We start from the raw sequence: 26,294 nt of genomic DNA on the forward strand, positions 1-26,294 counted from the left end.
CTGCTTTTCGTTGTTTTTTTTATGTAAACATGTAGCTACTAGACAGACGTCTTTGACCGTTGAGCTCATTCGCGCATCACGGCGTTTTAAAAACGCAGCTCTCAAGTTAAAAGAAATTCAACTTTTATAAATGCCTCTCTAGACACTGGGTTTTTTCCCACTCCATGTGCGGTGCCTTGTGTTTTAAACGCAAAATGCGTTCTGTGTGAATGGTCCATAACTGCTTACCTGACAACCTCGTTTTCATTTCCGAAAAATTTAAAATGGCGTCACACCTGACTAAGGGTGTAGGCCTATATTCAACTACCATTCCATTATTTGGACGGTTCCTACAAATCGTTACCACTCCATTTTAACTTTGTTTATGTCAGTTTTGTTGAGCGAAATGATAATAAGTGACAGATATCAGGAATTCAAAGACTGGGGAGGGTTAACCTTCGAAGAAGGAAGCTGTGATGGAGGAGGGAGGGGTAGCCTACTGTTAAACGTCAAAGACAGCACAAAGTCTTTTGCCACGTAATTACGAGAGCCTTTCAGCTCCATCTTCTCTCCCAGGGGTCTCAATTTTTCATTTACAATCCACTCCACTGCATGCCAGTGAGCGCCGTTTGAAGTGCCAGAACGTGTGGGTGTGAGTGAGTAGAGCACGGCGTGGAGCAGAGGAGAGCGCCAACAGCTTCGGGAAGGCGGTGGAGTGTCCTGCCTCCTCTCGACGCTTTACACACATGCATCTGAAAGGCATCAGCATTTCTGGATCGGCGCTCAGTCAACAACTCCGTGGAGCTCCGGGAGCTTTTTTTCTTATTGAACCAACAGTACTTTGCAGAAAGAGATTACATGGCTATGAGTGAACGGATTCAACAGACATCGTGGTCTTTACAATCATATTAAGTTCCACAAAGTTTTAGACCAGGTTGTAATTTTTGCTTCACCTGGATCTGTGGGAACAACTTTCCTATAGGTAGCTAGCTATCATAGTGAGCAAAGGCAACTAAGACATCGGTTTGGAGGCGCTGTTTCTTATGAGTTTGTCTTCAAATATATGCGAGGAGGACCTGTTTGCTTAACCTAATACACTTGCCCAGTTTTTTTCTCTTGCATCGTATTTGCGTCATGACTTCTAGCTATGCACATGTAATGGACAGACAAGCAACCATATCCAGCAGACTGGAGAGTCCCATTACAGCCAACCTGGAAAACCTGCAAGCCAAAAAGAACTTCTCGGTGAGCCACCTGTTGGATCTAGAGGAGGCTAGAGAAATGGTCGGTTCTCAGGCGGATGAAAGTATTGGCGAAACGGGCAGGACTATGCTGGAGTCTCCGGGTTTAACCAGCGGCAGTGATACAACACAGCAGGAGAGTAAGTGTGTCTGCTCATATTCCATAAGTGTTGTTGTAGATAGATATAATAAATACCACTGAACAGAGACAGCACAATATACAATAAACTATAGCATATATAGCCTAAAAAATACTGTCAGCTTTATTGACTAGGCTATACTGTAAATGTGGCTAGGAGCCGCACCATAGCCCTATTGTCAGCTGATTCCTTGAGTTGATCGCTAAATTGAATTTATGACTTTTAAATGTATTAGGCTATAGGCCTACTACAAAGTTTTTCATTAGCAAATATGCAGTTAGGCGATGCGAATTTTCTGTCCATAAATAATACTCGCAGAAAAAAAGAATTCCGCATGAGAAAATTTTATGGGTCGTAAATGCATTTTGTACATAATTTATGATTGTTGACATTCCAGCCCGTAATGCATTATTGAAAATATGGCCCCGTAAACATTGCGAACTTTGTGTTCATATTTTTTATTCATTTATTTATTTGTTTATTTATTTTTTACGAGAGAACTGCTTTCTGACATTGACTTTCATTAGATAATTTGCTTTAGGCTATATAATAATTTGAATATATGCAACGAATTTCAGTTAAAAATGTAGAGAAACTGAATAAAATGAATTCGTTTTTTAGTTTGCTTAGTCCGAGGGACGATAAAAAGGGCGCTGGAAAAAACCCAGACAAAATCCTAAATCTAGCTGGACCTTTTCAGTTCATTTAAACACTATAATTTGTCATCATTATCCTGCATCCGGAGAACATACATATGCGATTATGGTATCAAATAGCAAACTTCCATTACTTATGTCTAATATAAATCGTGTTTTTTTTTCTTGGACGAAATGGAAATATATAATGAAAATATTTTTATTTTGGCCTGTTGCATGTCTTTCAAACTTACATATAAGGTTACAGGGGGATATAAACCTTTGTCAAAAATTCAGTAGGCTATATTATGGATAGGTCCTATTTCTAGTTTTTTTTGTTGTTTTTTTTGCATTAGCTTACATTATTTAGGCTATTTTTAACGCAAAAATTTAAGCTAATCGCGTTGGCTTGTAAATTGCCGTTCTTAGTGAAATTCACAATTTAAAAACTTTTTTCACAAATGTTTCTGTTGCATTTTTAAGACCATATCTCTATCCCGAAATTAAAATTTTAATTAGTGAAAATGAGATATGAAAAGGTGGTCATTATTGTATTGTTTGACACATCCTTTATCCCCCGGCGCGTGTAAAAGCATAAATGCGTTATTCTCTTTTACAAATCAACATTACTTGCACACCATTAACAAAACTAGAATTTCAAACTCTTTTAATGAAATTAGCCCCCATATGATCAAACTCCCATATATTAAAATAAATGGCCTTATTGTTGTCATCTTATAAGGATTGTTCCAAGATGCTGAGAAATTACAAATACAGGGAAATCAGAATAAGATGCATTAAGTATTTGAACACAATGTAATACAGTAGTTTATGTTTTGTTATAATTAATTCACTCTTTCATTATTTGTCAGTGTTTTTTCCTAAAATTCTTGGACTCATTTTGTGGAATCATTTTTAAGCATTCCCCATAACAAGCCCATGCCCCATTAAACAGCTTGATATTTCATTAAATGTAACAAACAGGAAGTTTAAATAGTAATTAAACTGACCTTTACAATCTGGTGAATCTGAAATTCTAACCAATAAAATGCTGGCATTTAACAATCTTTCCAACAGGCCTAAAGGGACTGAACCCCTGCTATGCCTTAGGTCAAGTGTCAATTTTCATCTTGTGATCCTTTTGGAAAATTATGATGGTGGAACTACTGTTGTCATGAAAAGCAAAAAACACTGCAGTTTGTCTGTGCTGTCAGCCGAATGATCATCCAGTCTCATGAGAGTCTAAGTTACTTCTGTGCTTTTGGCTGTAAAGTGGGGACAACTGATGGAAATAGACTCTTTAAACATTGTTTCTAAATATGCTTGTTTTGACATGTTCTTTTTTATCTTTTATTATTTATTCATTGCTTGATTATAAAAGTACTGGTGAAACAGTGGATATTTTGTTATGCTATTGGTCAGGATAAAGAACGGCTTTGTCTATGTTTATAAATCTATGCTTTACTGCACACTGAAGATGAAACATGAGCTAGAACAAAAACTCACTTCTTGTGATAGCACACAAAGTTGACCCATGACAAAAAAAAAAAAAAAACCAAATAAATAAATAAAATGAAAAAATATATTTAAAAAAAATAATAAATCAGCCATGGTTTATGGTCTCATTCGAAATGTCTAGGCTCATTACAATATAATTTTCATTAGATAATTTGTACAGTGATGTCCATCGGTTTATTAACTGGGATGACTTCACTTGTTGCTGTGTAAATTTGTTTTATAGTATTAAATGGTTTTTTTTTTTTTTTCAAGCCACTGTAAAACACTACAAAAGGCAATAAATGTAAATATCATTTTTTTTTAAAAAAAAAAGCTTTGTTTGTGATTTATATATATAATCAATGCAATTTAACTTTTTAAAAAATCAAATTGTATTATTTTTACATAATCACAGCATACGAGATGACATAAAAATGGCAAAAATAAAACATATAGTAGTAAGAACCAAACAACTGCTGATTGACATTAAATATGAATTATCTACAAGGTGCAGCACCTGAGATAACTATCATATGTGTTTTACCAGATGAGCAGCTAAACTCAGAAGAAAAGAAGAAGCGGAAACAACGGAGGAATAGAACCACATTCAACAGCAGCCAGCTGCAGGCGTTGGAGCGAGTGTTTGAACGGACACACTACCCAGATGCCTTTGTTAGAGAGGACCTGGCACGCAGGGTCAATCTCACTGAGGCTAGAGTTCAGGTGAACCTTACACCTCACAATCATTAACTGCAGTCTATTAGGTCCTGGTTGATTAGAAAATACATACATTTTGAGAATGTACTTAAGCTATATGCAAATAAAGCTACTTCAAAAGTAACAAATGGTTAGAAATAAAACCTGATCAAAATCAAAAAAGAAGATTTAACCAGTTGCCTAATTCAAGGTTTCCGCAAGGATGCAGTTACAGATGAACGTGATGGTAATGCTGAATCTTTGTGTTGTTTCTCCACTGTCATCGGCCCCGTCGCCAGATTTTGCCATGATTGTTTAAAAAGCCCCAGCCGATCACTCTGCCTCTCAGCACACATGCTGTAGGCCGCAGCCAGTCTCCACATTCTCCTGTAATGAGACTGTTTTTGTAGAAAGATGGGGATTATTCCCGTTTATAGATCAAGAGAAGGAAGGGGAGAACGAAAGGAAAGAAATAGAACAAACACATCTGCAATTAATGTGTCCCAGAAAGGGAGCAATACAGAAATGCTTTGATAAAAGAGACTTTGAGCTCATTCCTCAGGCGCTGCGTAACCGGACACTGTGCCTCCACCAGGCCTGGTGCTGCAGCCAAAGCTTCGAGATCTGGGCTCCCCGCTCTGCCTTCGACCATGTTTCACAAGCGCGTTTGCTCATTCTTCAAGCCTCTGATGTGTCCTCTGCAAAAAAGGTGTACATGTGTGCACCAGCGGATCAGGCTGAATTTCAAAAAGCGCAGCAAAATACTGCTCTACAAAGGCAAAATGCAGTTAGGCCAACGCTGAGACTTAGAAAAACGACTTCAAAGTTTTTTGATTGAATTTTCATTGAGTTGATATAAATTTTCACGCTTTTATAAATCCCATCATATCTGAGCCAATCTTATCTGTATGCCAGTAACAATCTCAAGCAGAAATAAATGTCAGAAATGTCAGAAAATATAGAGAAAAAAAAAAAACAATTTTTTTTTTTTTTCCTAATGCGGGCAATATTATACCAGTTATGTCTTGAGTCTTGAATCTGCTTTGCTCTGCAATTTGGCTTTCATCACTGTGCGCTAAATATCCGGAGTAACCACTGTACTGTCATTTTGGCTTGTGTTCTCATAGGTGTGGTTCCAAAATAGACGGGCAAAGTTTCGACGTAACGAGCGGGCGATGCTGGCCAGTAAGAACGCTTCACTTCTCAAATCCTACTCGGGAGACGTAACGGCAGTGGAGCAGCCTATTGTCCCCCGTCCCGCACCCCGTCCAAATGACTACCTGTCCTGGGGGAGCGCAGCCCCGTACAGGTAACCCTCTTGAATCCTCCTCATCTGATCGCTTTGGTTTCATTTCCTCTCTGTATGCATCTTCTGCTCTCCTGCCGTGACTTCATCTTCTCCAGCTGCCCATATTTTCTTCATCCAAATGTTTTAAATTAGATTTTTCACACAATTTCATTCTTAAGCTCTTTTGTTTTCCTTCAAAATTTTGGTGGAGTCGGAGGGCCGCACTGGCAAACAAGAAAAAAAAAAATGCTTTTCCCAGTAGCGTTGCATAGGTAAAAGAGTCCAATGACCAGCCAGCGAGTCATTTTCCGCCTCTCGCCTTCGGAAATGATGGTGGGCCGATCCCCTGATGATGAAGTGATAATCTGAAAACAAACCATATTAAATCCGCCTGTGACCCTCATGACCTTTGGGCCATAGGATACAAATTGACTTTCAGAGGAAGAAAAGTCCTTTGGGCAGGATTTTTTGTGACTCTAGTTACACTATGGTTCTGTTTTACAGTAATCTTCATTCTTAAAAGCCGTATAGAGTAACTAACCCTGCCACTCCGGCCAACTACCTTTTTCCCAGCAGCTGAAATATGCAACTCGACCGGGAACTCTTTCTGGCATGGATACGCGTTTGACCAGTGACCATGCCAGTAAAACGAGCTTGCACAATTTCAACGCACACCTAATGCATTACTGTGCACATAAAATGCATACATATTAATGCAGTATTGAAGTATGAAGAATTAATAACTATTTATATATTCTTAAGCTGGTACCCAAGGCCGGAGGGAGGGCCAATGCGAGTGCCACAGAAAATGCTGCCCACAGAAAGCAAGTACTTTTTTAAATTTCTATTCATGGTTTATCATTTAAATTGAAAACTTAAGCATTATCATTGGGTTCACATGAAGACATTTCCATTTATGTATTTTAAATTTGAGGCTCATTTCTCATCAATTTCTAATTGACATTGTGATGCATTTAACATATTAAAATTTAAATTGACTATCATTCTCATATCTTATTTTCAGCACCATGGCAACCTACCCACCCACTTGTGCCAACACCACTTCCACACAGGGAATGAACATGGCCAACAGCATTGCTAACCTGAGACTGAAGGCCAAAGAGTACAGCCTCAACCAAGTGCCCACTGTCAACTAAGCCTGAAAAGAGGGACGGGATGAGGGGACAAAGGGAAGCAAGAGACGTTGAGAAGAGAAGAATTCAGAAGAGCTGGATGAGTTTGGCCTCCTGCAGTGTCAGAGCAGAATGGATATGACTTTTCACCCCCTCCTAAACCAATGGAATTGCATTGATGTTCCTCTCATTTGGCTTTTTGTTTCTGAGAAACTCAATCTCATTTTGTACTGATCCAAAGATTGTAAAGACAACGCAAGGTCTGCTCTTTGGAGGACAAGTCAACAAGCAGGGCTCCGCTAAATCAGTAAGAAGTGGCAGACGGAGTGTCTGAATGCTGTAAGCTGTTCTTTCCTTGTTTGTTTTTGGCTGTGTTTTGGGTCATCCGGATGGAAAGTAAAGAAACTTTCATGGCAAACAATGGAGGACTGTTGTTCACCATTCACCACTGAATGGTTTAAATTACACCAGAAGTTTAATGCTGAGATTTGGCAAAATAGTGTCTCCACGTCTACATCCAGTAGAATAAAGACACATTTGTGGAGATTAATCGCTAGACATGAGATGTTTAAAACCATCAATGCTAATGGAAGCACTGGGGCCGGATTACATCTTTTAATGTCTTGAATATTACACCACTGTTTAAGGTAAATACTGTTCCCCATGGTGACCTATGTATCTGCTCACAGTACACTAACAAAATTATGTTTCAGTTTTTCTTGAGGTGATTTTTTTTTTTTTTTTTTTTGCCAATCATATTTTATCTTCTTATATTTGGAAACCATATAGTAATAAAAATTTTCAAGCAATAAATCTTATACTATTGTGTTGAATCCTGCAGTTGAAGAGACATGCACCCTTTTGCTGTTTTTGCTAAATGCTCACATTTGAGAAACTGTTGCAGGCAACAGTATTACTACATGACCTTAAAAAATATATCCGCATGTAACATTTCTTGCTTTATGTTAGTCAAAACACAGACACTACAAAATAAATAATCCAAAATGAATTCTGTTTCATATTATAGATTTTGATGGTTGTCAATGTTCTTTGAATTGGGTCTGATAATATGTGAGAGGATAATGGGGTTTTGGATTTATCCTACGATATTTTTGACCTGTTTGAACTTTTTGCAGGTAAAGTCTTTCCGTAAAACGCACCGTGTTATTCGAAATCATTTTAGAGCATTGTGCAATACTAAGCTGCCTGAACTAATCCTGCCTGAACATCTCAGAACGTTTTGCAAATGTTGATTCCTCATGTACAAAGAAAAAAAATGTCCCACTTTTTAGAGCATTTCAAATCAAATTGAATTTATATACTTTTTTTTTTTTTCAGCAGCAGCAGCATGTGAAGATTAGGCACATTAAATACCCACAAATGTTTCAAATGATTATTTTCAATTTAATTAAGTTCAATCTTTTTTTTGACAGAAGCTCATTACATTCAGTGTCATGGAGTATTATGTTATTTTTCTGTGCTGAACGTGTTACTCGATACGTTGAGTTCAGATTACTCTGTACTCAACGTACAGAACTTTAAGAACAGATTAGTTTCTAGATCCGATATTCTTTTACGTTGCTGGGTGAACAATGTGATGAACTTTTTGAGCATGAATTTCAGTTTTGTCGTTTACTCACACAGATCATTGTCTTTAACCTTGAAACTTTTAGACTCAATATTTGTTTACATGAGTATACATGTGTACGATGTGATCACTTTGTGGAAATTCAGCGTTTCGGATTTAAGTCCGGCTACCAATTATGTCCTGTATAATATGAAGTTAAAATAGAAAGTTAATCCCGGTTACCCCTTTATTTCTATGGGGAAAACAAAGAAGAAAATTCAATAATATGAGGTATTTATAGAAAAACTTTTTTTTTTTTTTTTTACTTCAAATAAAGCAAAAAATAAATAAATAAATAAATCCAAAACTCTATTTTTTTTAAACCAAACCAAGTGAATAAAAGAAAACTGTGTTGTTGAATACATTCAAATCAGAGGTAAAAAAATAAGAGATGCTTGCAGAATCCCTCAAAACATGCATGTCTGCACCCTGCCTTATTTTGCAGATTTAATTACAACTAAAACAAGTTAATTCAGTGATTTTTCAATAAACCAAGACTGCAATATATATGACGTACTGATATATAATGATCATCAATTGTTCTAACAGCTAAAATATAATGTATGTGAGTGTAGCAAAACCTGAAATGGCAATTCGCTGAACTGTGACGTATTCTTTATATCTCTAATATTATTATTTACTTATTTATTAATCACCTGGGGATGACACATATTGAAACTCGCAAATGCTATTCAATATCGTCAAATCCACTTTCACAATGAGCAAGACTGTAAGCTAGAAATTCTGGGAAATTCACTAAATCAAAGACAGGGAATGGGGTTGTTATTATTTCCCATCATTATTGTCAGCCCAACCTACTGAAAATGCTTTCTAAGGTCCGTGTTTACACCCACGGGCATTGATTAGTGACATGACTCATGTGTGTATATATGTGTGTGTGTATGGAAGTGCCTTGTTCTCCGTCCAGACTATTGCATACTCTCCACGCTGTGGAGCTCAGGTCAGGTCGAAGCGTCTCACCTTTCAGGCAGCCAGGCCCTGTTGACCTGAAGTGCTTCCAGATGTGCGTAGGCTGTGACCCGCTCGCCCCACCACCTCAGGCCTGGGGCCCGGGCCCCCTCCATCAGGGCTGACAGCATCCCCCTCGGATGGGTGTACGCGCAGCCGCCCGAGCAGATGACATACAAACACCTCACCCCCTCAGCACCACATCTGGAGCCTATTACAGAGGAGACAGTCAAAGTGAGCATGGGGGGGAAGAGTCTGAACAAGCGTGTGTGAGGAATATATGCATGATAAGGTGGAGATGTTTGGAGTAAATCTGAGCGTGTATGCGTCTACTTATTTCCTGTGACCTTTTTCGTCTCTTGAATCTCCCTTCTTGTCTTTTTTCCTTTGCTCCATAACAAATTTACCGCCTTCCATGTCAGCCCTCTGGCTATTGGCTAAGGCGCTGAGAAAATGTGGCCACAGCCAGTTTGTTAATGTGAGCGCTTGGATTAGGGTTTGCACAAATCTAAAAGTTACTTGTCTTTTGTAAAATACAGTCCAGCTGTTTACAGTGTGCGGTAGAAGCGAATGCCAAGACGGCATTGTGTGCTGACATACTCTGATGCTGAATGGAGTTGAATGAAATGTGTTTTTGCCGTGCAGAGTTCACTGACCACAATCCACCTGCTGGGTTGAGCTACAGAGGAACACAATCATCTTTATGACAAAAAACACAGCACTTTGGCCTTTCAGATGGATTGATTGGCATTTTAAATGTATGTTTAATGTGCATGTCTTGGTGGAATTCCCTTGTGTGGTTTTACTTGCTTTGTGTGTTAACATTTCACTGAAAAAAAATGAGATGTTCTTTGAACTTTAAAAATGAAAGCAGCAGCAGATTTTCTGAGTTTTAGGCTACTTATTTTAAGTAAATCTCTTGACTGAACTTTAAATGTCAAGTTGCCATTATTTAAAATCTGGAACATTTTTACCTTGTGTTACGTGAGATGAGAAATTAATTTTCAATTTTTTCACGGATTTTGTTTCGTTCAAATATGTCTTCACGTGCTATCGGAATTATCGTAACTACGAGTTTCCTAGCTCGGGGATAACTTTGATACCCAAGTTCCCGAGTTGAGGGGGTGGGGGCATAAACATTAAACATGGCGGTTGCTGCTGTGACTGGTATTCTGTATGTTTTCTTTTCTCCCCAAAACAGCTACATTGCCTTGTCTTGTCGTTAAAGTAGTGCATATTTACTTATGAATAACCATTTTAAGCGTAGGCTATATATTTTATACACAGCGAAAATAGCATATGTATTTGACCGAAATTCCAGAATAGTCAGCAAGTTATCTAGATAGCGCGGTGAATGTTTATATGGTTGTCAGTGCAGGACGCTAAATATAATTTTGACTTTATTAAGATTTCCCCCCCCCAATAAATACTCAAGAACAAACTTTGTGGCCTCTTGTTTTTTCCAACAACAAACATTTGAATGCGACGAGCCCTAATCACGACTTCAGAAGTCATTCAAAAATCATTTTTAGCTCCTACTCCATCTTCACGCGCGCCCCCTAACGACTAAATAGGATAAACGCACGCTCCTGTCTTGAAGATTTACGTTATGAGCGTAACTCATGTTTTAAATTATTTTTACGTAAATAATATTATTTTGGAAATATGTGAAACTCAAGTAACTGTTACTTAACTTAAAGTCAACACCTGTGTTGTGATTAGAGGATTTTTAAAATATGTAGGCCTACACACTTAAAAGAAAAATAAAACTAAAAACTTTAAAATAATTAACGTGACAAACGCATGCTGGGAAGAAGGACAATGATACTGAATCACAAAATGTTCAAAAACATTTTTTGTATAGGCCTAACTCAAAAATTGCATTCTTTAAACTCACCCAATGTTTGCTGGTGTGACATAAAAATATGAGTAGGATCACTAAGTTGTAATATAAAAGCAGCATCAAGAGTCTGTTCTAGTTTTTTTTTTTGTTTTTTTTTTTAATCTTGACCTCTTGCAAACTTGCTGAAAGCAAGTGGAGCAACTCCCCTGTGGTAGCCATATAGCTTTTTATTTTGCTGCGCTTTCACTGTGTTTGTAATTACAGGTTGTCTCTAAAATTTCAAAGGATGCTAATTATTATGCAATAGACATTTGGGGGATGTTAACTGGCTGTTTGGACATCTCATGCTCAGATGAGTATGTATTTTCATTTCTATCTCTTAAACAAGCTGCCAGTGCGCACAAGTCTGGTGGCTGATGTGACATCGGTCTTCATCATCATCACCATATAATCAACTTCAGCTTCCCCCTGCACGAAAAGTCACATCTATTCCCTCAACAGCTGAACTATTTAAAATATGCGCTGTTAAAAGGCTTTTATTTATAAATGGGGCAATGGAGAAGTGGATTGGGGTTTGGGTTTACATGGCTCAGAGCAAAACACATGTGAGCCCTGGCCCAGCCTGGTGACAGCTTTCAACTCTCCCTGTTCTCAAGTGAGGAACGGAGAAGAAATGCAGACCAAAACATCTTTCTCTCTTGCCAAATTACTTCAGAGCAAAAATCTGTCTTTCCTTCTGTGTGGCTTGGCACTGCATTTTAAAAATGAAAAAAAAAAAAAAAAAAACCCCACCAATGGAATACAGTTAACCATTTAGTTGACCTTGAAGGGGTCAATGAATAACAGCAGGCCTACCTTATGAGCTACAAGAATGTGTGAAATTAAAGGGTTAGTTCACCCAAAAATGAAAATTATCCCATGATTTATTCACCCTTAAGCCATCCTAGGTGTATATGACTATCTTCTTTCAGACGAACACATTCGGAGTTATATTAAAGTATATCCTGACTCTTCCAAGCTTTATAATGGTAGTGAATGGGGGTGCGATTTTGAAGCCCCCAAAAATGCATCCATCCATCATAAAAAATAACCCATACAGCTCCAGGGGGTTAATAAAGTCCTTCTGAAGCGAAGCAATGGTTTTTTTTTTTTTCAGAAAAATATTCATATTTAAAACTTTATAAACTAAAATATCTATCTTCCGGCAGACGACTGTATGCATACTGCGCAAGTAGATTTGCGCCACAAGAGTAACCTCTGACGCGATGTATGACGTAGGATGTAGGAGTAGCATAAGTTTAGACGCCTCTTGCGGTTTAAACAAACTCCTTTTCTCTTATATCGAAATCCTCTGACATTTCTCTTTAAAATTTCTCGTTATCGTGACCGGTGTTTTGTTTTGCTCTATCCTCTGCGCTTCCGCGTTCATCATTACGTTATGCGTCGGGTCAAAGGTTGCTCTTCCACCACAAATCGATGCATACAGCCGTCTGCTAGAATCTAGTTATTATAGTTAATAAAGTTTTAAATATGGATATTTTTCTTACAAAAACCCATCGCTTCGCTTCAGAAGGCCTTTATTAACCCCCTGGAGCCGTATGGATTATTTTTATGATGGATGGATGCATTTTTTTGGGCTTCAAAATTGCACCCCCCGTTCACTACCATTATAAAGCTTGGAAGAGCTAGGATATTTTTTAAATATATCTCCAATTGTATTCATCTGAAAGAAGATAGTCATATACACTTAGGATGGCTTGAGGGTGAGTAAATCATGGGATCATTTTCATTTTGGGTGAACTAACCCTTTAAGTCCTAGAATACAATATTAAGTGGGGGTCACATGGAGAATTCATATTTTTCTCAAATCTTATGAATGGCATCTCAATGTACTGTTATCTGACATGTAAATTTCTCCATAGACTCAACGAACACATGATAGATATGACAAGCTCATGAGCACCATCCTGTGGAGTATTTACAGATGCACTTTGCCCTTTTAAACCAGTAGCATTCAACTGAATGAGTAGACTTTCATTGAAAGGAAGTGGTTAGAAATAACATTTATTTATGCTTTGATTCGCCAGCACTAGGAAAGCTTGACTGGAAACTACAAGGTCCATTCCAAGATACCTAGTCTAATACAAGCACACTTCCTTTTCGCACTAATAAAAGTCACTGCTGTTCTCACTAAAATGTTAGCATGTTACCAAAATGAAAAAAAAAAAAAAGAAGCATTTCTCAACAAGATCAAACCTTAAAGGAACAGTTCACCCAAAAATGAAAATTCTGTCATTATTTACTCACTCTCAAGTTGTTCCAAAACTGTATGAATTTATTTCTTCTGAACACAGAAGATATTTTGAAGAATGTCTAAACAGTTGCCCCATTGACTTCCATAGTATTTTTTCCATTCAATGGAAGTCAATGGGGCCCATCAATTGTTTGGTTACTCATATACTTCAAAATATCTTCTTTGGTATTTTGTGAAATAAATTCATACAGGTTTGTAACAAGTTGAGGGTAAGTAAATGATGACAGAATTTTCATTTTTAAGTAAACTATTCCTTTAAGCTCTCAAAATAGATGAGTGTCATAGGTTATCAGAACCTCCCTTAAACACAAAAAACTAGGAGGAAATCAATCTTACCTTTCCTTCATCAAAATGAAACAAAATAATTGTAGATGATTACATTTAGGCTATTTTACAGTATTGAATCGACATTAATACCTTTGTATTGTATGGCTTTCATTGAGTCTCATGCAGCCCTAGACAACTTAAAACAGACAACTGAACAGAATAAATACTTGCACTTGCTTCTCCTGTGTCTCTTTCTTCTCTCTTTGCAAGCATCTGTATGCATGTGTGTACATGTGCTGTGTGCGTGCACATGTCAGTGTGTGTGCCAGCAGAGAAAATTAAAGGCAGACTTTCCGTGGCAGGCGTCATCCCCAAATTGCACATTTGGTGGGGAATTTGACCTGGCTCGAGATGTGACAATAATATTCATTTCACCATGTATACCCCTGCACCCCCATTTACACACAGTAGAGATCATTTCTGAAATACAAAACCTACCCCAAACTAACACAGAGAGAAAAGAAGAGTGATTGCGAGAGAAAGAAAAAATTATTTCTCCCAGCTTTGGAAGATAAAAACCATTGGTAAGCAGATCTAAGCATCGGCTGTTTGGAGAAGATATGATGTATTAAGGCTTTAATAAAGATTAATGACCAGATTACTTCCTCCCTGTAAAGTTAAAAGAATAGACTCTTCTATGTAATATAAAGCGAACTGTTACTTAAAGTGTAGGGGGATTCTTAAAACAAAAGCTCTTGATCTTTTCTTTTGATGCTTATGTTTGCTGAGGGTCTCCAGCTGACCTCACCTTCTATCGCTTTTGTCTTGGAAACGTTGATTTCTTTTCCTACACAAGTATGCATTAAGCCTGAAACTGCATAACGTTAGTCATCATAATCCTAACGAATGGCTTCCTTACATAGGGCCTGATCATATGTCTGAATTAACATCTTAAATTATCCTCTCCAGGAATGACCTTTCTTTTAAAACCTGAGGAAATGGTGTGACACAACCTATTTGCGTTGTCCTGCGGTTTTAACAGGCACTAGGGGGATTCGGGTGCACGGTGGATGTTGACCTTTGTGTTTGACTCGGGCGCCGTTGTCACAGCACTGTTTCCTCTCCAGCAGGCCGGCGCCGCTGGGACTTTCTGTCATCTCAGCCCTGCTGGCAAGAGTAATGAAAGCAGGAAGTTATCCAGCTCAAATTAGTGATAGTTTAAACACAGAGGTCAGCCTAAACAGCCCATTCCACACTTCTTGAATATATCAGCAAATGTGTGACAAGGCCTCAGATCCTGTCAGCAAGGTAAATTGGAAACTTAAAGGGTTAGTTCACCCAAAAATGAAAATTCTGTAAATAATTACTCACCCTCATGTCGGTCCAAACCCGTAAGACACTCGTTCATCTTCGTAACACAAATTAAGATATTTTCAATGAAATCTGAGAGCTTTCTGTCCCTGCATTGACAGCCTACGCAACTACCACTTTCAAGCCACAGAAAGGTAGTAATCCATGGCTGCATCCGAAAACTTAGGCAGCTAACTTGTTGCCTTGCTGCCTTGTTATAGGCAATGACTCTGCAGACATTTGAGCACAAAGGTACCTCACAAAACTGATTTCAGACAGACTTCTGAGGCAGCGTAACAGTTTAATAATCTACAGCAAAATAGAGTGAGCTTTGGTGAGAACTAAACAAATATTTAATTACTACAGTAGTAATTTCTCGCTAGAAATGACATCCGAAGTAGAAAACATTGGTCAAAAACGTACATTTACACAAAAACTGACCAGAAACCGCAACTTTCAGATGCCATCTTTTTTTTTTTTTCTAGCTCAACTGTCAACAAATGGAACGCATAGGATTGTGGGATATCAAAGGCAGTGAAGGATACATCTATGCTGCTTTCAAAAATCGATCAAATGAGGGTATCTCAGGAGACAGGAAGAGAAGCTAACATTGGATTCGGATGTGACTTGATGCCTTCCTACCTTGGAATGCATCCTCCGAAGGCAGCATTCGGATGTAGCCCATGTGACGCATTCACGCAACAACGGCTGCATCCAAAAACTAAAAAATGCTGCCTTTGGAGGATGCATTCCAAGGCTGAATCCCAACCCTCACGGTCTTCCTCTGAGTGAAGTGCGCATCGAGCGTATAGTATTTTTCTATACTACTGTAATATTTATACGAGTTAGATTTGGTACATTATTATTATTATTATTATTATTACTTCAACAAAAATACTTTACAGCTCCCTTTATCAGTCCATTCAAATGTTTCAAATACATAGACACAATATACATTATATTTAACGTAAAAGACCGGCAGTAGCTTATAATGTTACTACAGTAAATGAATGCGTATTAATACAAAGAGTACACCGGGGGAAAAAAGACGAAGGCGCCTCCTTGATTGTCTGGTTAAGATGACGCAGAAGTGCGTTCTCAAAAAAAAAAAAAAAAAAAGAGTTTTTTTTTTACTCCTACACCCTTCATCCCTTTGAAGCTCTCACTCCAGAGGGTAAACCCTTTTAAGGGATTAGGGCATAGGGATGAGCCCTTCCGAATGGAACACAGGGGATGAATGGGACACCCTACGGTCTCGTGGACTTAACGGACACCCGCACGCGGCAGCCATTGTAAGTCCACAGGACTAAAAGTGCATAGAGGTGTGCCATTTGGGATTCAGCCCAAGTCTGTCCATATAAACTTCCCTCGTCCACTTCACGAAGTGGAACGTACTTCAAAATGGCGGCAGGGATTCTCCCGAGAGAAAGTACTTAGGGAAGTTCGCGAGCGCGTGTCTAAAAGTGGAGTGGAACGCAGCCTTGGTTTTCGGATGCAGCCACCGTCTACTCTCTTGTCAACACAAGACGCATTCGTCGTGGTGCTCTCGTGAACGCGCGTTGGACATTAATATTTTGTAAATAAAGTGGTACATTATGTTTTTTTTTTTTTTTTTTGCGTAAACAAAGTAATTAATGACAGATTTGTTTTGTGTGTGTGTGTGTGAGAACTAACCCTTTAAGAGAAGTGGAATGTTTCATGCTCTATATAGGGCATAATATTTTTGGATCCTGTCCGTGTCCTTTTCTAACTAACCCAGAAGTCAATTTTTTCTCACTGAGTGGAAATATTAATCTTGAGTGTTGCCACTTCCTACACAATCCATGAATGCAGTTTAACAAACAAAGAAATAATTTATGATCAACAGGGCTATTATAAGAACATTCAGCCATCCCCTGCAGGCTTTGATGTAAAATCAGGGATTTTAAAAACTGTATTATAGTGCGGATATACAGAACTGCACTGCACTGCCAAAACTGGGTTCCCACTAATGAACATAACATTCCTTGTGTCTGTAATATTGTATCAAATGTGTTTATTAATAATTTTAACTCATGTTAAGCACATCTGGAGCCAGTTTTAAAATTTATAGATAGTTTATAGATAGATTTTGAGATATTAGGCTTTGTTTAACAATATTAATCAAAAGTAGGCCTATACTGTGTTTATATAAGTTCTTTACAAGGGCCTATGAATAAATTCTAACATTTTTCAAGCATGTATCCAGTGAGGCTTGTAAATCATTTGGCTCATAAAGATATGCGCAAGTATTTAAAACTCAGTTTGTTGATGTTTTTATATTGGCATTCATTGAAAGCAAGCGGCCCCAAAAGCCACAGGTGAGCATGACGTCTTGGTTCATATTCAACTCTTACACTAAGGGAAAACCTAGTAACCATCTGTCTGCATTTAATGAAAAGCATTCCACCGCCTTTTGAATTAATGAAATATTATACTGAAATGTTCAAGAATATCTTTAGACAGGATTTACGCACCAATGGACCTGTTTTGGCTTCCAGGGATGGAGCAATTCTTAGATTTCCCTAGAATCATCTGTTTCAGAAACAAAGGAAATCCAACTGTAACTTTCATGTCTTGTACTAGAATCTTTCTTTCTCAAAAACCCTCTATTATATTTAAATTAAAACGAAACATAAACACTAAGTTACATAGTCAAGCCTATACAGGGACTAGAATCAGTGAATAAATTTTGTGAATCTGATCATCATTATATGTACTATAATTAAATCAACATTTTAGCGTGTGGATGCCGGACAAAGTCACAGACTTCTGTGGATGTCATTGTAATAAAAAAAGCCCATCTATGTGCTTTGTTGTCCAGATGAGGCTTTTCTTGCAGCTTGCGCTCCAGCCCTGCTGCTCTGAGGGGAGCACAGTGGAATTTAGTGCATTTCCCCTTTTCGTGCGCTGGACTTGTTCGCTCACTGCCAACTCTGGGCTCCATTTCGCCTCCACATGGATTCTTCCCTCAGGGGTCACCATGACAGCGAGCAGATCGATAATTAGAAAAACAAAAATGGGAGCCTGTGGACATGGAGGGCAGCGTGTAATATTAACACAGACATTGAGGAATGGCTGACGAATCACAGGCTGTTATGACAGCTCCAAACAAACCCGGGGACGACTGAGGGACAGAGTGATGACTGGGTGAGACAGGGAGGGGCCAGTTAATGACACACCACCACTTACTCATGCATTCAGTCATAAATTGTTCTTTATACATGGAAGGCTGTTACTGTTAATTCAGTGTCAAACGGCTGAAAACACTAGTGAAAATTGCTTCTATTTTGCTGTTTTAAATATAATTTTAATTTAGTATATGTTCTCAATTATAGATAATATTGTAAGCATAACAATTTGATTAGTGACCTAAAAATAATTTCTGTCATCATTTACTCACCCTCAAGTTGTTCCAAACCTGTATGAATTTCTTTCTTCTGCTGAACACAAAAGAAGATATTTTGAAGAATGTTGGAAACCAAACAGTTGATTGACTGCCATAGTTTTTTTTCTCCATAGGCTACTATGGAAGTCAGTGGGGCCCATCAACTGTTTGGTTAACAATATTCTTCAAAATATCTTCTTTTGTGTTCAGCAGAAGAAAGAAATTCATACAGGTTTGGAACAACTTGAGGGTGAGTAAATGATGACAGAATTTTCAGTTTTGGGTAAACTGTCCCTTTAATGGAAAATGTAGGCCTACTGGTAATTTTCTGCCAGCTTTTTTCTACTGATTTTTTTCTTACAGTGTGTGCTCACCTCCATAGTCTCAAAGAATAACTCCCTCGTACTGGAAACTAATGTGGCGACAATAAATTGACTGTTTGAAGTAATTAAGGGAGTCTGATAAATGAAATGGACTTGTGCAGCTGTTTTCATGTTAATCTAATGATGTGCTTTAGCAAGTCTTGGCCACAAGGTGGCGTTAAAATGCACAGCAAGCATGGCTCTTATTGGGCTGTGGGTGGCAGGTACCATGTGTTTTTCGTGACCCCAAAACATTTGACAACAATTTGTTTATTTGCATGTTGTTGTGGGTAAATTTTGAAGGTTGGTCTTGTTTGGTAAATGAACTAGTAACTAACACATAATTATGCTTTTCAAGTGTTGCTCCAGTAGCGAAAATTGTTTCCTTGCTTACCAAAAAGAAAAACAGAGAACCAAAATAAGCTAAAATCTCTTCTCTCAGTGTTCAGCTGACTCAATCTGTAATTATCTTAGAAAGAGGTCTTAACACCTTCAAACATCTAATGTTCTAAAGTAAAAAAAATAAAAAAGATGTTCCAGATGTGACCTGATACGAACTCTTTAAAGTCTGCATGAAAAGGAAGTTAGTCTTTTCTTCCAAATTGTGATGTATATCCGAGTGAAACGGCTTCTCGAACTAGAAAAGGTAGGAAGGGACTTGATCGGCAAATAGATTTGATGGTTGTGGTTTGCTATTGCTGATGTCATGTGAGTGACAGGTTGTCCCACCCTGGCGCCAGTAAACACATCATCAGAGAAAAGATGTTGATGCAGGTAGGAGGGAAAGTTATTTTGCTTAAAGATTATGAGCACACATCAATTAAAAAAAATAGTGATTTGCACGAATAAACCATTAATAATAAATACTGCAACATTCCATAAAAAATAAGAATTGTAAATTTTGATTTATAGGTGACCTTAACTCACCTCTACGACCAGTAACTGTTTACTTTGTTGATTTCCTCTTTAATAATGTGAGCTATTCCTTCATTTTCCCCTTTTTTCTTCACCCTTGCCTTTCTTTTCTCCCTATTTATGAGAGGAGAAAGAGAGGAATTACTTGACTCTGCTTTAGTTCCTTTAGTTATGTCTTTTTAACTTCAACTGTTTTCCCTTTTAGTTCATGTTGGAGAATAGAACTCTATTTTAGGCTTTTTTTCCTTCATTCTCAAAACACTGAAATGACCAACATGTGTTAAATTTATCCACATCTTTCTTCATCAAAGCCATAGAAGAAGAGGCCCTGTTTCAAATATGTTTCCTCATGCTGTACTTTTTTCTTTAAATAAACTGTGAATATTTACACTAATGTGTACACTTTTTTTTTTTTTTTTGCCTGATGAACACCTGAGATTTTTTTACTCTTTCTGCACAGAGTCCTGCACCTGTACACACACTTTTACTTTTTGTAAATTCTTTTACAAATATGCCATAGAAATTGTTATGAATTATAACTATTTCATAGTTTATGAAACGCCATATTAATAACATATGGAATAATGCCGCCTGATGGACTGTATGCAATTTTACACGGCCAAATAAATTAAATATTCACGTCGGACTCTCAGAGACGGACAGATATTTCATTTTGGGTGAACCTACCCTTTCAGGAATATTTGACCAAGGGTTAGTTCACCCAAAAATGAAAATTCTGTCATTAATTACTCACTCTCGTGTTGTTCCAAACCCTTAAGACCTTTGTTCATCTTCGGAAGACAAATTAAGATATTTTTGATGAAATCCAAGAGCTCTCTGACCCCTCCATAGACAGCAATTGAATTACCACTTTCAAGGCCCAGAAAGGTAGTAAAGACATCGTTAAAATAGTCCACATGACTACAGTGGTTCAACCTTAATTTTATGAAGCGACGATAATACTTTTTGTGCGCAAAAACAAAACAAAAATAACGACTTTATTCAACAATTTCTTCTCTTCCCTGTCAGTCTCCTACGCTGTTTACGTTGTAAACACAGTGCAGCGCTTCCGGGTTCTACGTCAGAACGCAGACTCAGTATTGGCCGATGCTGTTCACGTGAGCAACATGACGTATGCGTGTGATGCTGAAGCAGGAGCCGGCCAATAATGAACTGGCATTCTGATGTAGAACCCAGAAGTGCTGCACTCTGTGTTTACTACGTGAACAGTGTAGGAGACTGACATAGAAATTGTTGGAAAGTCATTATTTTTGTTTTGTTTTTGCGCACAAAAAGTATTCTCGACAGAATTTTCATTTTTGGCTGAATTAACGCTTTAATGCTGTATTCAGTACAAAAAAATCAGTATCAAATCAGAATCAGTACAAAAAAAAAAAGGTATCTCCTTTCGGTGATGCTAACGGCGCAGAATAGGCTACTTCATTCATCTCTATGATGAATGTTTTTTACATACAGTGGAGTCTAATAGGCTTAGGCCAGGTTCCTCCAGTTTTAAAGATGCCATGGAATCAAAATTCTTATTTTTTTATGGAATATTGCGATATTTATTATCAATCATTTATCTGTGCACATCATCATTTTTTTAAATTCATGTGCTCTTGTAATACTTCATCAAAATAACTTGATGAAAAAATAACCTGTAACTCACTATCCCGATTGACTTTTACACTGTTGCCGCGGGTTGTTTTTAATATCCGCGGGTTCAAGCGACCTCAAATAACATTTAGCCCCTGGGATGCGAATTTTGCCATGGAACCCCGCCAAAACGCAGATTTTACCCCCTTTTACTGTGGGGACCCCCTGAAACGCAATTAGGCTAGTTTTGGGCTAGTTTTAGTAGGAATTGCGTGGGTTTTGTTGTGAAAATCTGGCAACCCTGTCCCGCACTACATTTTATCTTGTTCGAGAAGCCGTTTCACTCGGAGATATATACGGAGATCGTATTATTATAGGGAGATAAGAGGGTCTGTATCTTTTACCATTGGAGAAAGCGTAACGGCTAACTTAATCACGTGCGGCACCTCTCAGCCTATCGTGTCGCCTGTTCAAAACTCCTCCCTGGGTACCGCCAGCATTAGCCGTTACGCTTTTTTGGCTAAAGGTTGCAGGCTTGCCTTCCAGTAGCTTTGTTACGTCATAACAGGGATGAAAAATATCTCCGTTTCATATAATGGCGGGAACTATTGTTGCCAAACTAGCCATGGTAATGTTTGTAGTTATATTCTCACGTTATTTTCAACGAAAACAGTATTTTGCCCACACCATAAAGTTATCCACCAAAAACAATAGCTAAGCTATTTAACGGCAAACACAAGCACACGACTAATGTCTGTTTTGACTGTAGAGTGAGGGCACGGTCAGCAGCACAAGACCCTTTGATATGGCTGCATCTCCTGACGCCTGCGATATCCAGAGCACTGGACCGCGGGGGGTGTTTGCTTGCACTGACTCGACAGACACCAGTGACAATGAATGAACTGCGCATCCTCATATTGCATTCGAAGCTATGAGACTGGTTTTATGACATCTGCAGCACAATGACAGGTTAATTTACCTTAATTTAATGGTTTGATCACACGCGGTATTGTGGATATACAAGGAGGCACATGAAAGATGGACTAATATGGACTGGACAGCGTCCGATGAGCGATACCGGAGAGGTGCTGAAGGGTAGGTTTGCGAGTCCTCAATATATGAAAAACAAGTTTAAAATGCTGTGGTTGAGTTGGTTTGTTTCTTTTTTTATATATATCTGCGTAGATTTAATTAAAACGTTGTCTGTGATGGTGAAGATGTTAAATATCTCAAAACAGCTACATTTTTTAAATGTGTGTACATGACACGGTTCAAGGCTTGTTTTATAAGCTGCAAAGGGTTAATGAAGAAAATAATGACCACGCTGGACCATGTGTTGACAGAAAATACAAGTATCTGTTAATCACGTGTCCATCTGTATTCTGTCATGTTGATCTGTTTTGATGCTTAAAAAATAATGTTGAGTCTGTGTTGAAATGCAAGTCTGTGTTTGTTCCTATAGGGTTCAGTGCTCTTTGGCCAGTTTTGCTCTCCGCTACACATTTAGAAAAATTAGGATAAGGCTACTAATCCCACTTATAATCAAGTACTTGTCTAGGGTGCTGAAACTGCTCTGGTGATTAGGCATAAGGACCATCATGGGTGGAGTGATGTATTTGCAAGGATGTAACCAAATGTTAGAGAAAATAATATTGGTGTCATATTACTTATTTTAGACCATTAGACCATGTACAAATAAAACCTGACATGAAAAACAGCTAGTTTAAAGAACATCAAATGTCTATGACTCCTTACAATGGTGAATTTTGGCCCATCCCACCTCATTATCTGCCTTTACAGTGCACCCGAGAAGCTCTTATTTCCAATTTGGGCATTTGTATTATTAGAAGTCGTCCATTCAAGTTGGACAAATAATATATTTTTTAATTTTAAATTTATTTTTCATCATATTCAATTCGATTTTGCTTGATCATCCAGATGCTTGAAACTCGTAAATATACTATTTCCAACTGCACTTGAAGACCGCAATAATATAATTTTAAGTTAAGATTCAGTTCGAATAGCAAAACTTAGTTTTAGTATTCATTTGAAACACAATTTTCACTCATTATTGTCATGTAAATTGTCCTGTTTGTTTGTCCTGTTAGATTTCATCTAAAGTAGATTATATACCTAAACAAGCTGTTATAGGACATTACAAATGTTCATAGTCAAAGTTTGTGTTCGACTACATTCATTTTCTTCTCAAGATTGCTGGTAAATGCCACAGCATATGTGAGAGCAGCTGTTTGATGTTATAAAGCTCTCAATGTCATTTACTTCAGTTAATATTTTCAGTGCTCGAGTAGGAATGTTAAAATGACTATGATAATGACTTTCTTAGCATTGCATCTGCTTCCTAATTGCTTTCTAATTGTAATTGACATAATATTGTGTCTGCTTCTAATTCTACTGTCGCAGATGGACGCGTAGCAAGGAATTGTACTAGGAGTTATACAACTTCATTAACAGCTTGTAAAAATGTGACAGAGTTAATTATGGAGTCCATCGCCTCCCTCCTTCTTACACACAGACGTATATATACAATGAAGGACATGTCCTGTTTCTAATCAGCCAGTGCAGGGATTGCCTGGGATTCATTCTACACATATGGCAATCCAGAATTTCCCTGTCAGTGCTGTGAATTCATTATATACAAGACATAGAAGCATGAACAATTCCACCAATGAAATGATTAAATAATAATAGCCGTAGCCTGCCTGCTCACATACCATGTAATAGTCGGTAAACGTAACCATAACACGTGAGGTCATAGACGTCTTAATGCTTGAAAAAATTTCACCCACATTATGTTTCAAAAATATTATATGGGATAAAAGGGTGCTCAGTTGCTATATATTTATGGCCTATAAAAATACTAGATGTAGTGATGTAATAGCTGTTAGGATCACCTGCTCTGAGGCAAAGTGCTCACCATGAAAGAATCCACTTTTCTGATATAAAACGGGCTGTTTGTGGTTAGTTAAGGTCCTGTGTGACTTGTGGTTCTCTGTCAGTCGTACACCCAGCAGCTGGTCCTGGGCAGCTGTTCAAACATAGGGATTTCAGATTGAAGGGTGGGAACATAGTGCAGTCTCAGTGGTAATTACAGGGTCACCGTTGCTCCTGGGTTAGATACACTACCTCTTTCTCTGTTATTGGAAGTATACTTAGGTTTAGTGTGATTCGTTCTGTACGTTTTAATGTATTCTCTATCTAACTTCAGTTCTATTTTCTCCTTGAATCTCAAAGCATCTTTAATCATTCTGTCGAGCTGAGGAGAAACCGCTCAGAGAGTCCAAACACAGTCGCATGCTGGCTTTTCTTGAAAGAGTAATGCGTGACATTTCCCAGGCCTGCAAGAAGACTAATGACAGACTTAATAAGGAATAAAATGTAGCTGATTATGAACACATGAAGATGAATCGCTAGCAGGCTCTTCCAATGTCAATTATTTAACTGGGGGAAGGTTTTGTAATTATGTAACTTGCCTGAATGGTATTTCTCGCTGGAGTCAGTCTGTACTTTTAAAGAAAATGTGACATAACTGTTCTGAGAAGCACTGGATAGTTCACTCAGAAATGAAAATTCTGTCATCATTTGTTAAAGGGTTAGTTCACCCAAAAATGAAAATTCTGTCATTAATTACTCACCCTCGTGTCATTCCACACCCGTAAGACCTTCTTTCATCTTCAGAACACAAATTAAGATATTTTTGATAAAATCCGATGGCTCAGTGAGGCCTGCATTGACAGCAAGTTAATTTACACTTTCAATGCCCAGAAAGGTACTAAAGACGTATTTAAAACAGTTAATGTGACTACAGTGGTTCAACCATAATGTTAGGAAGTGATGAGAATACTTTTTGTATGCCAAAAAGAACAAAATAAAGACTTTATTCAACAATATCTAGTGATGGCCGATTTCAAAACACTGCTTCATGAAGCTTCGAAGCTTTACAGATCTTTTGTTTCGAATCAGTGGTTCGGAGCGTGAAAGTCACGTGATTTCAGTAAACGAGGCTTTGTTACGTCATAAGTGTTTTGAAATTTCAATGGTTCTCGTGACTTTGGCTGTTTAATACACACTCCGAACCACTGATTTGAAACAAAAGATTCGTAAAGCTTCGAAGCTTCATGAAGCAGTGTTTTAAAAATCGCCCATCACTAGATATTGTTGAATAAAGTCATTATTTTGTTGTTGTTTTTTTTGCACACAAAAAGTATTCTCGTCGCTTCATAACATTAAGGTTGAACCACTGTAGTCACATGAACTGTTTTAAATATGTCTTTAGTACCTTTCTGGGTGGTTGAAAGTGTAAATAATCTTACTGTCAATGCAGGCCTCACTGAGCCATCGGATTTTATCAAAAATATCTTAATTTGTGTTCCGAAGATGAAAGAAGGTCTTACGAGTTTAGAACGACATGAGGGTGAGTAATTAATGACAGAATTTTCATTTTTGGCTGAACTAACCTTTTAACCTTTATGTCATTGTGTGTGTGTTTGTGTATTCACTCTAACCTCCATAAAGTTGCATGCTATATCAGTCCCATTCTCATTGAGATTGCATGTAAGAAAATGAAGTGGATTTTTCTCTGACTAAACTGTTACACAACTCATCAGCCACTCCCCTGGAAAATATGTAATGCAATTTCCATTTTAGTCCCCTTGAGTTTAGTCACACACTGTGGATTTTATAAATCATCCTGGAGTGAGACAGAACCTCACAGTTATGTCTGTGGTGATATATATATAATTTCTCTCTCTCTCTTTCTCTTTCTCTTTCTCTCTGTCTTTTACAGCTGAGTTAACTTTCAAAGGCTTCTTGAACTTAGTAACGTCATCTTCAGCTGAAAGAGATATTCTTCTTTAATGCTGTGTTTTACCTACAGACCTGTCTGAGCCTGTCTCTCTCACCGCCCCTACTCTCAGCTCATTGACAGTAACAGCTAGGGGCGAATAGCCCATTTACAACTTAAAGGATGCTCCTCAAGCCTGGGCAGGAAGGCCCAATGTGGTTTGTACCAGTTGGAA

General features: G+C 37.9%; 1 protein-coding gene across 3 annotated transcripts; it reads left to right on the plus strand.

Moving 5' to 3' along the window:
* Window positions 1-503: 503 nt before the first annotated feature.
* Window positions 504-7,633, plus strand: prrx1b (paired related homeobox 1b). 3 transcript variants are annotated; one of them, XM_051876305.1, is made up of 5 exons: window positions 504-1,360; window positions 4,040-4,215; window positions 5,316-5,497; window positions 6,239-6,304; window positions 6,501-7,633. In XM_051876305.1, the coding sequence occupies exons 1-5, from the start codon at window positions 1,114-1,116 to the stop codon at window positions 6,631-6,633; spliced, it is 804 nt and encodes a 267-aa protein (XP_051732265.1). In that variant the 5' UTR covers window positions 504-1,113; the 3' UTR covers window positions 6,634-7,633. The 3 variants fall into 3 exon arrangements, with proteins under 3 accessions (XP_051732265.1, XP_051732263.1, XP_051732264.1); XM_051876304.1 differs by having other exon boundaries at window positions 508-1,360; window positions 6,239-6,300; XM_051876303.1 differs by lacking the exon at window positions 6,239-6,304 and having other exon boundaries at window positions 505-1,360.
* Window positions 7,634-26,294: the final 18,661 nt, after the last annotated feature.

The sequence above is a fragment of the Ctenopharyngodon idella genome, chromosome 20 (assembly GCF_019924925.1).
Source record: "Ctenopharyngodon idella isolate HZGC_01 chromosome 20, HZGC01, whole genome shotgun sequence".
Taxonomy (NCBI): Eukaryota; Metazoa; Chordata; class Actinopteri; order Cypriniformes; family Xenocyprididae; genus Ctenopharyngodon; species Ctenopharyngodon idella.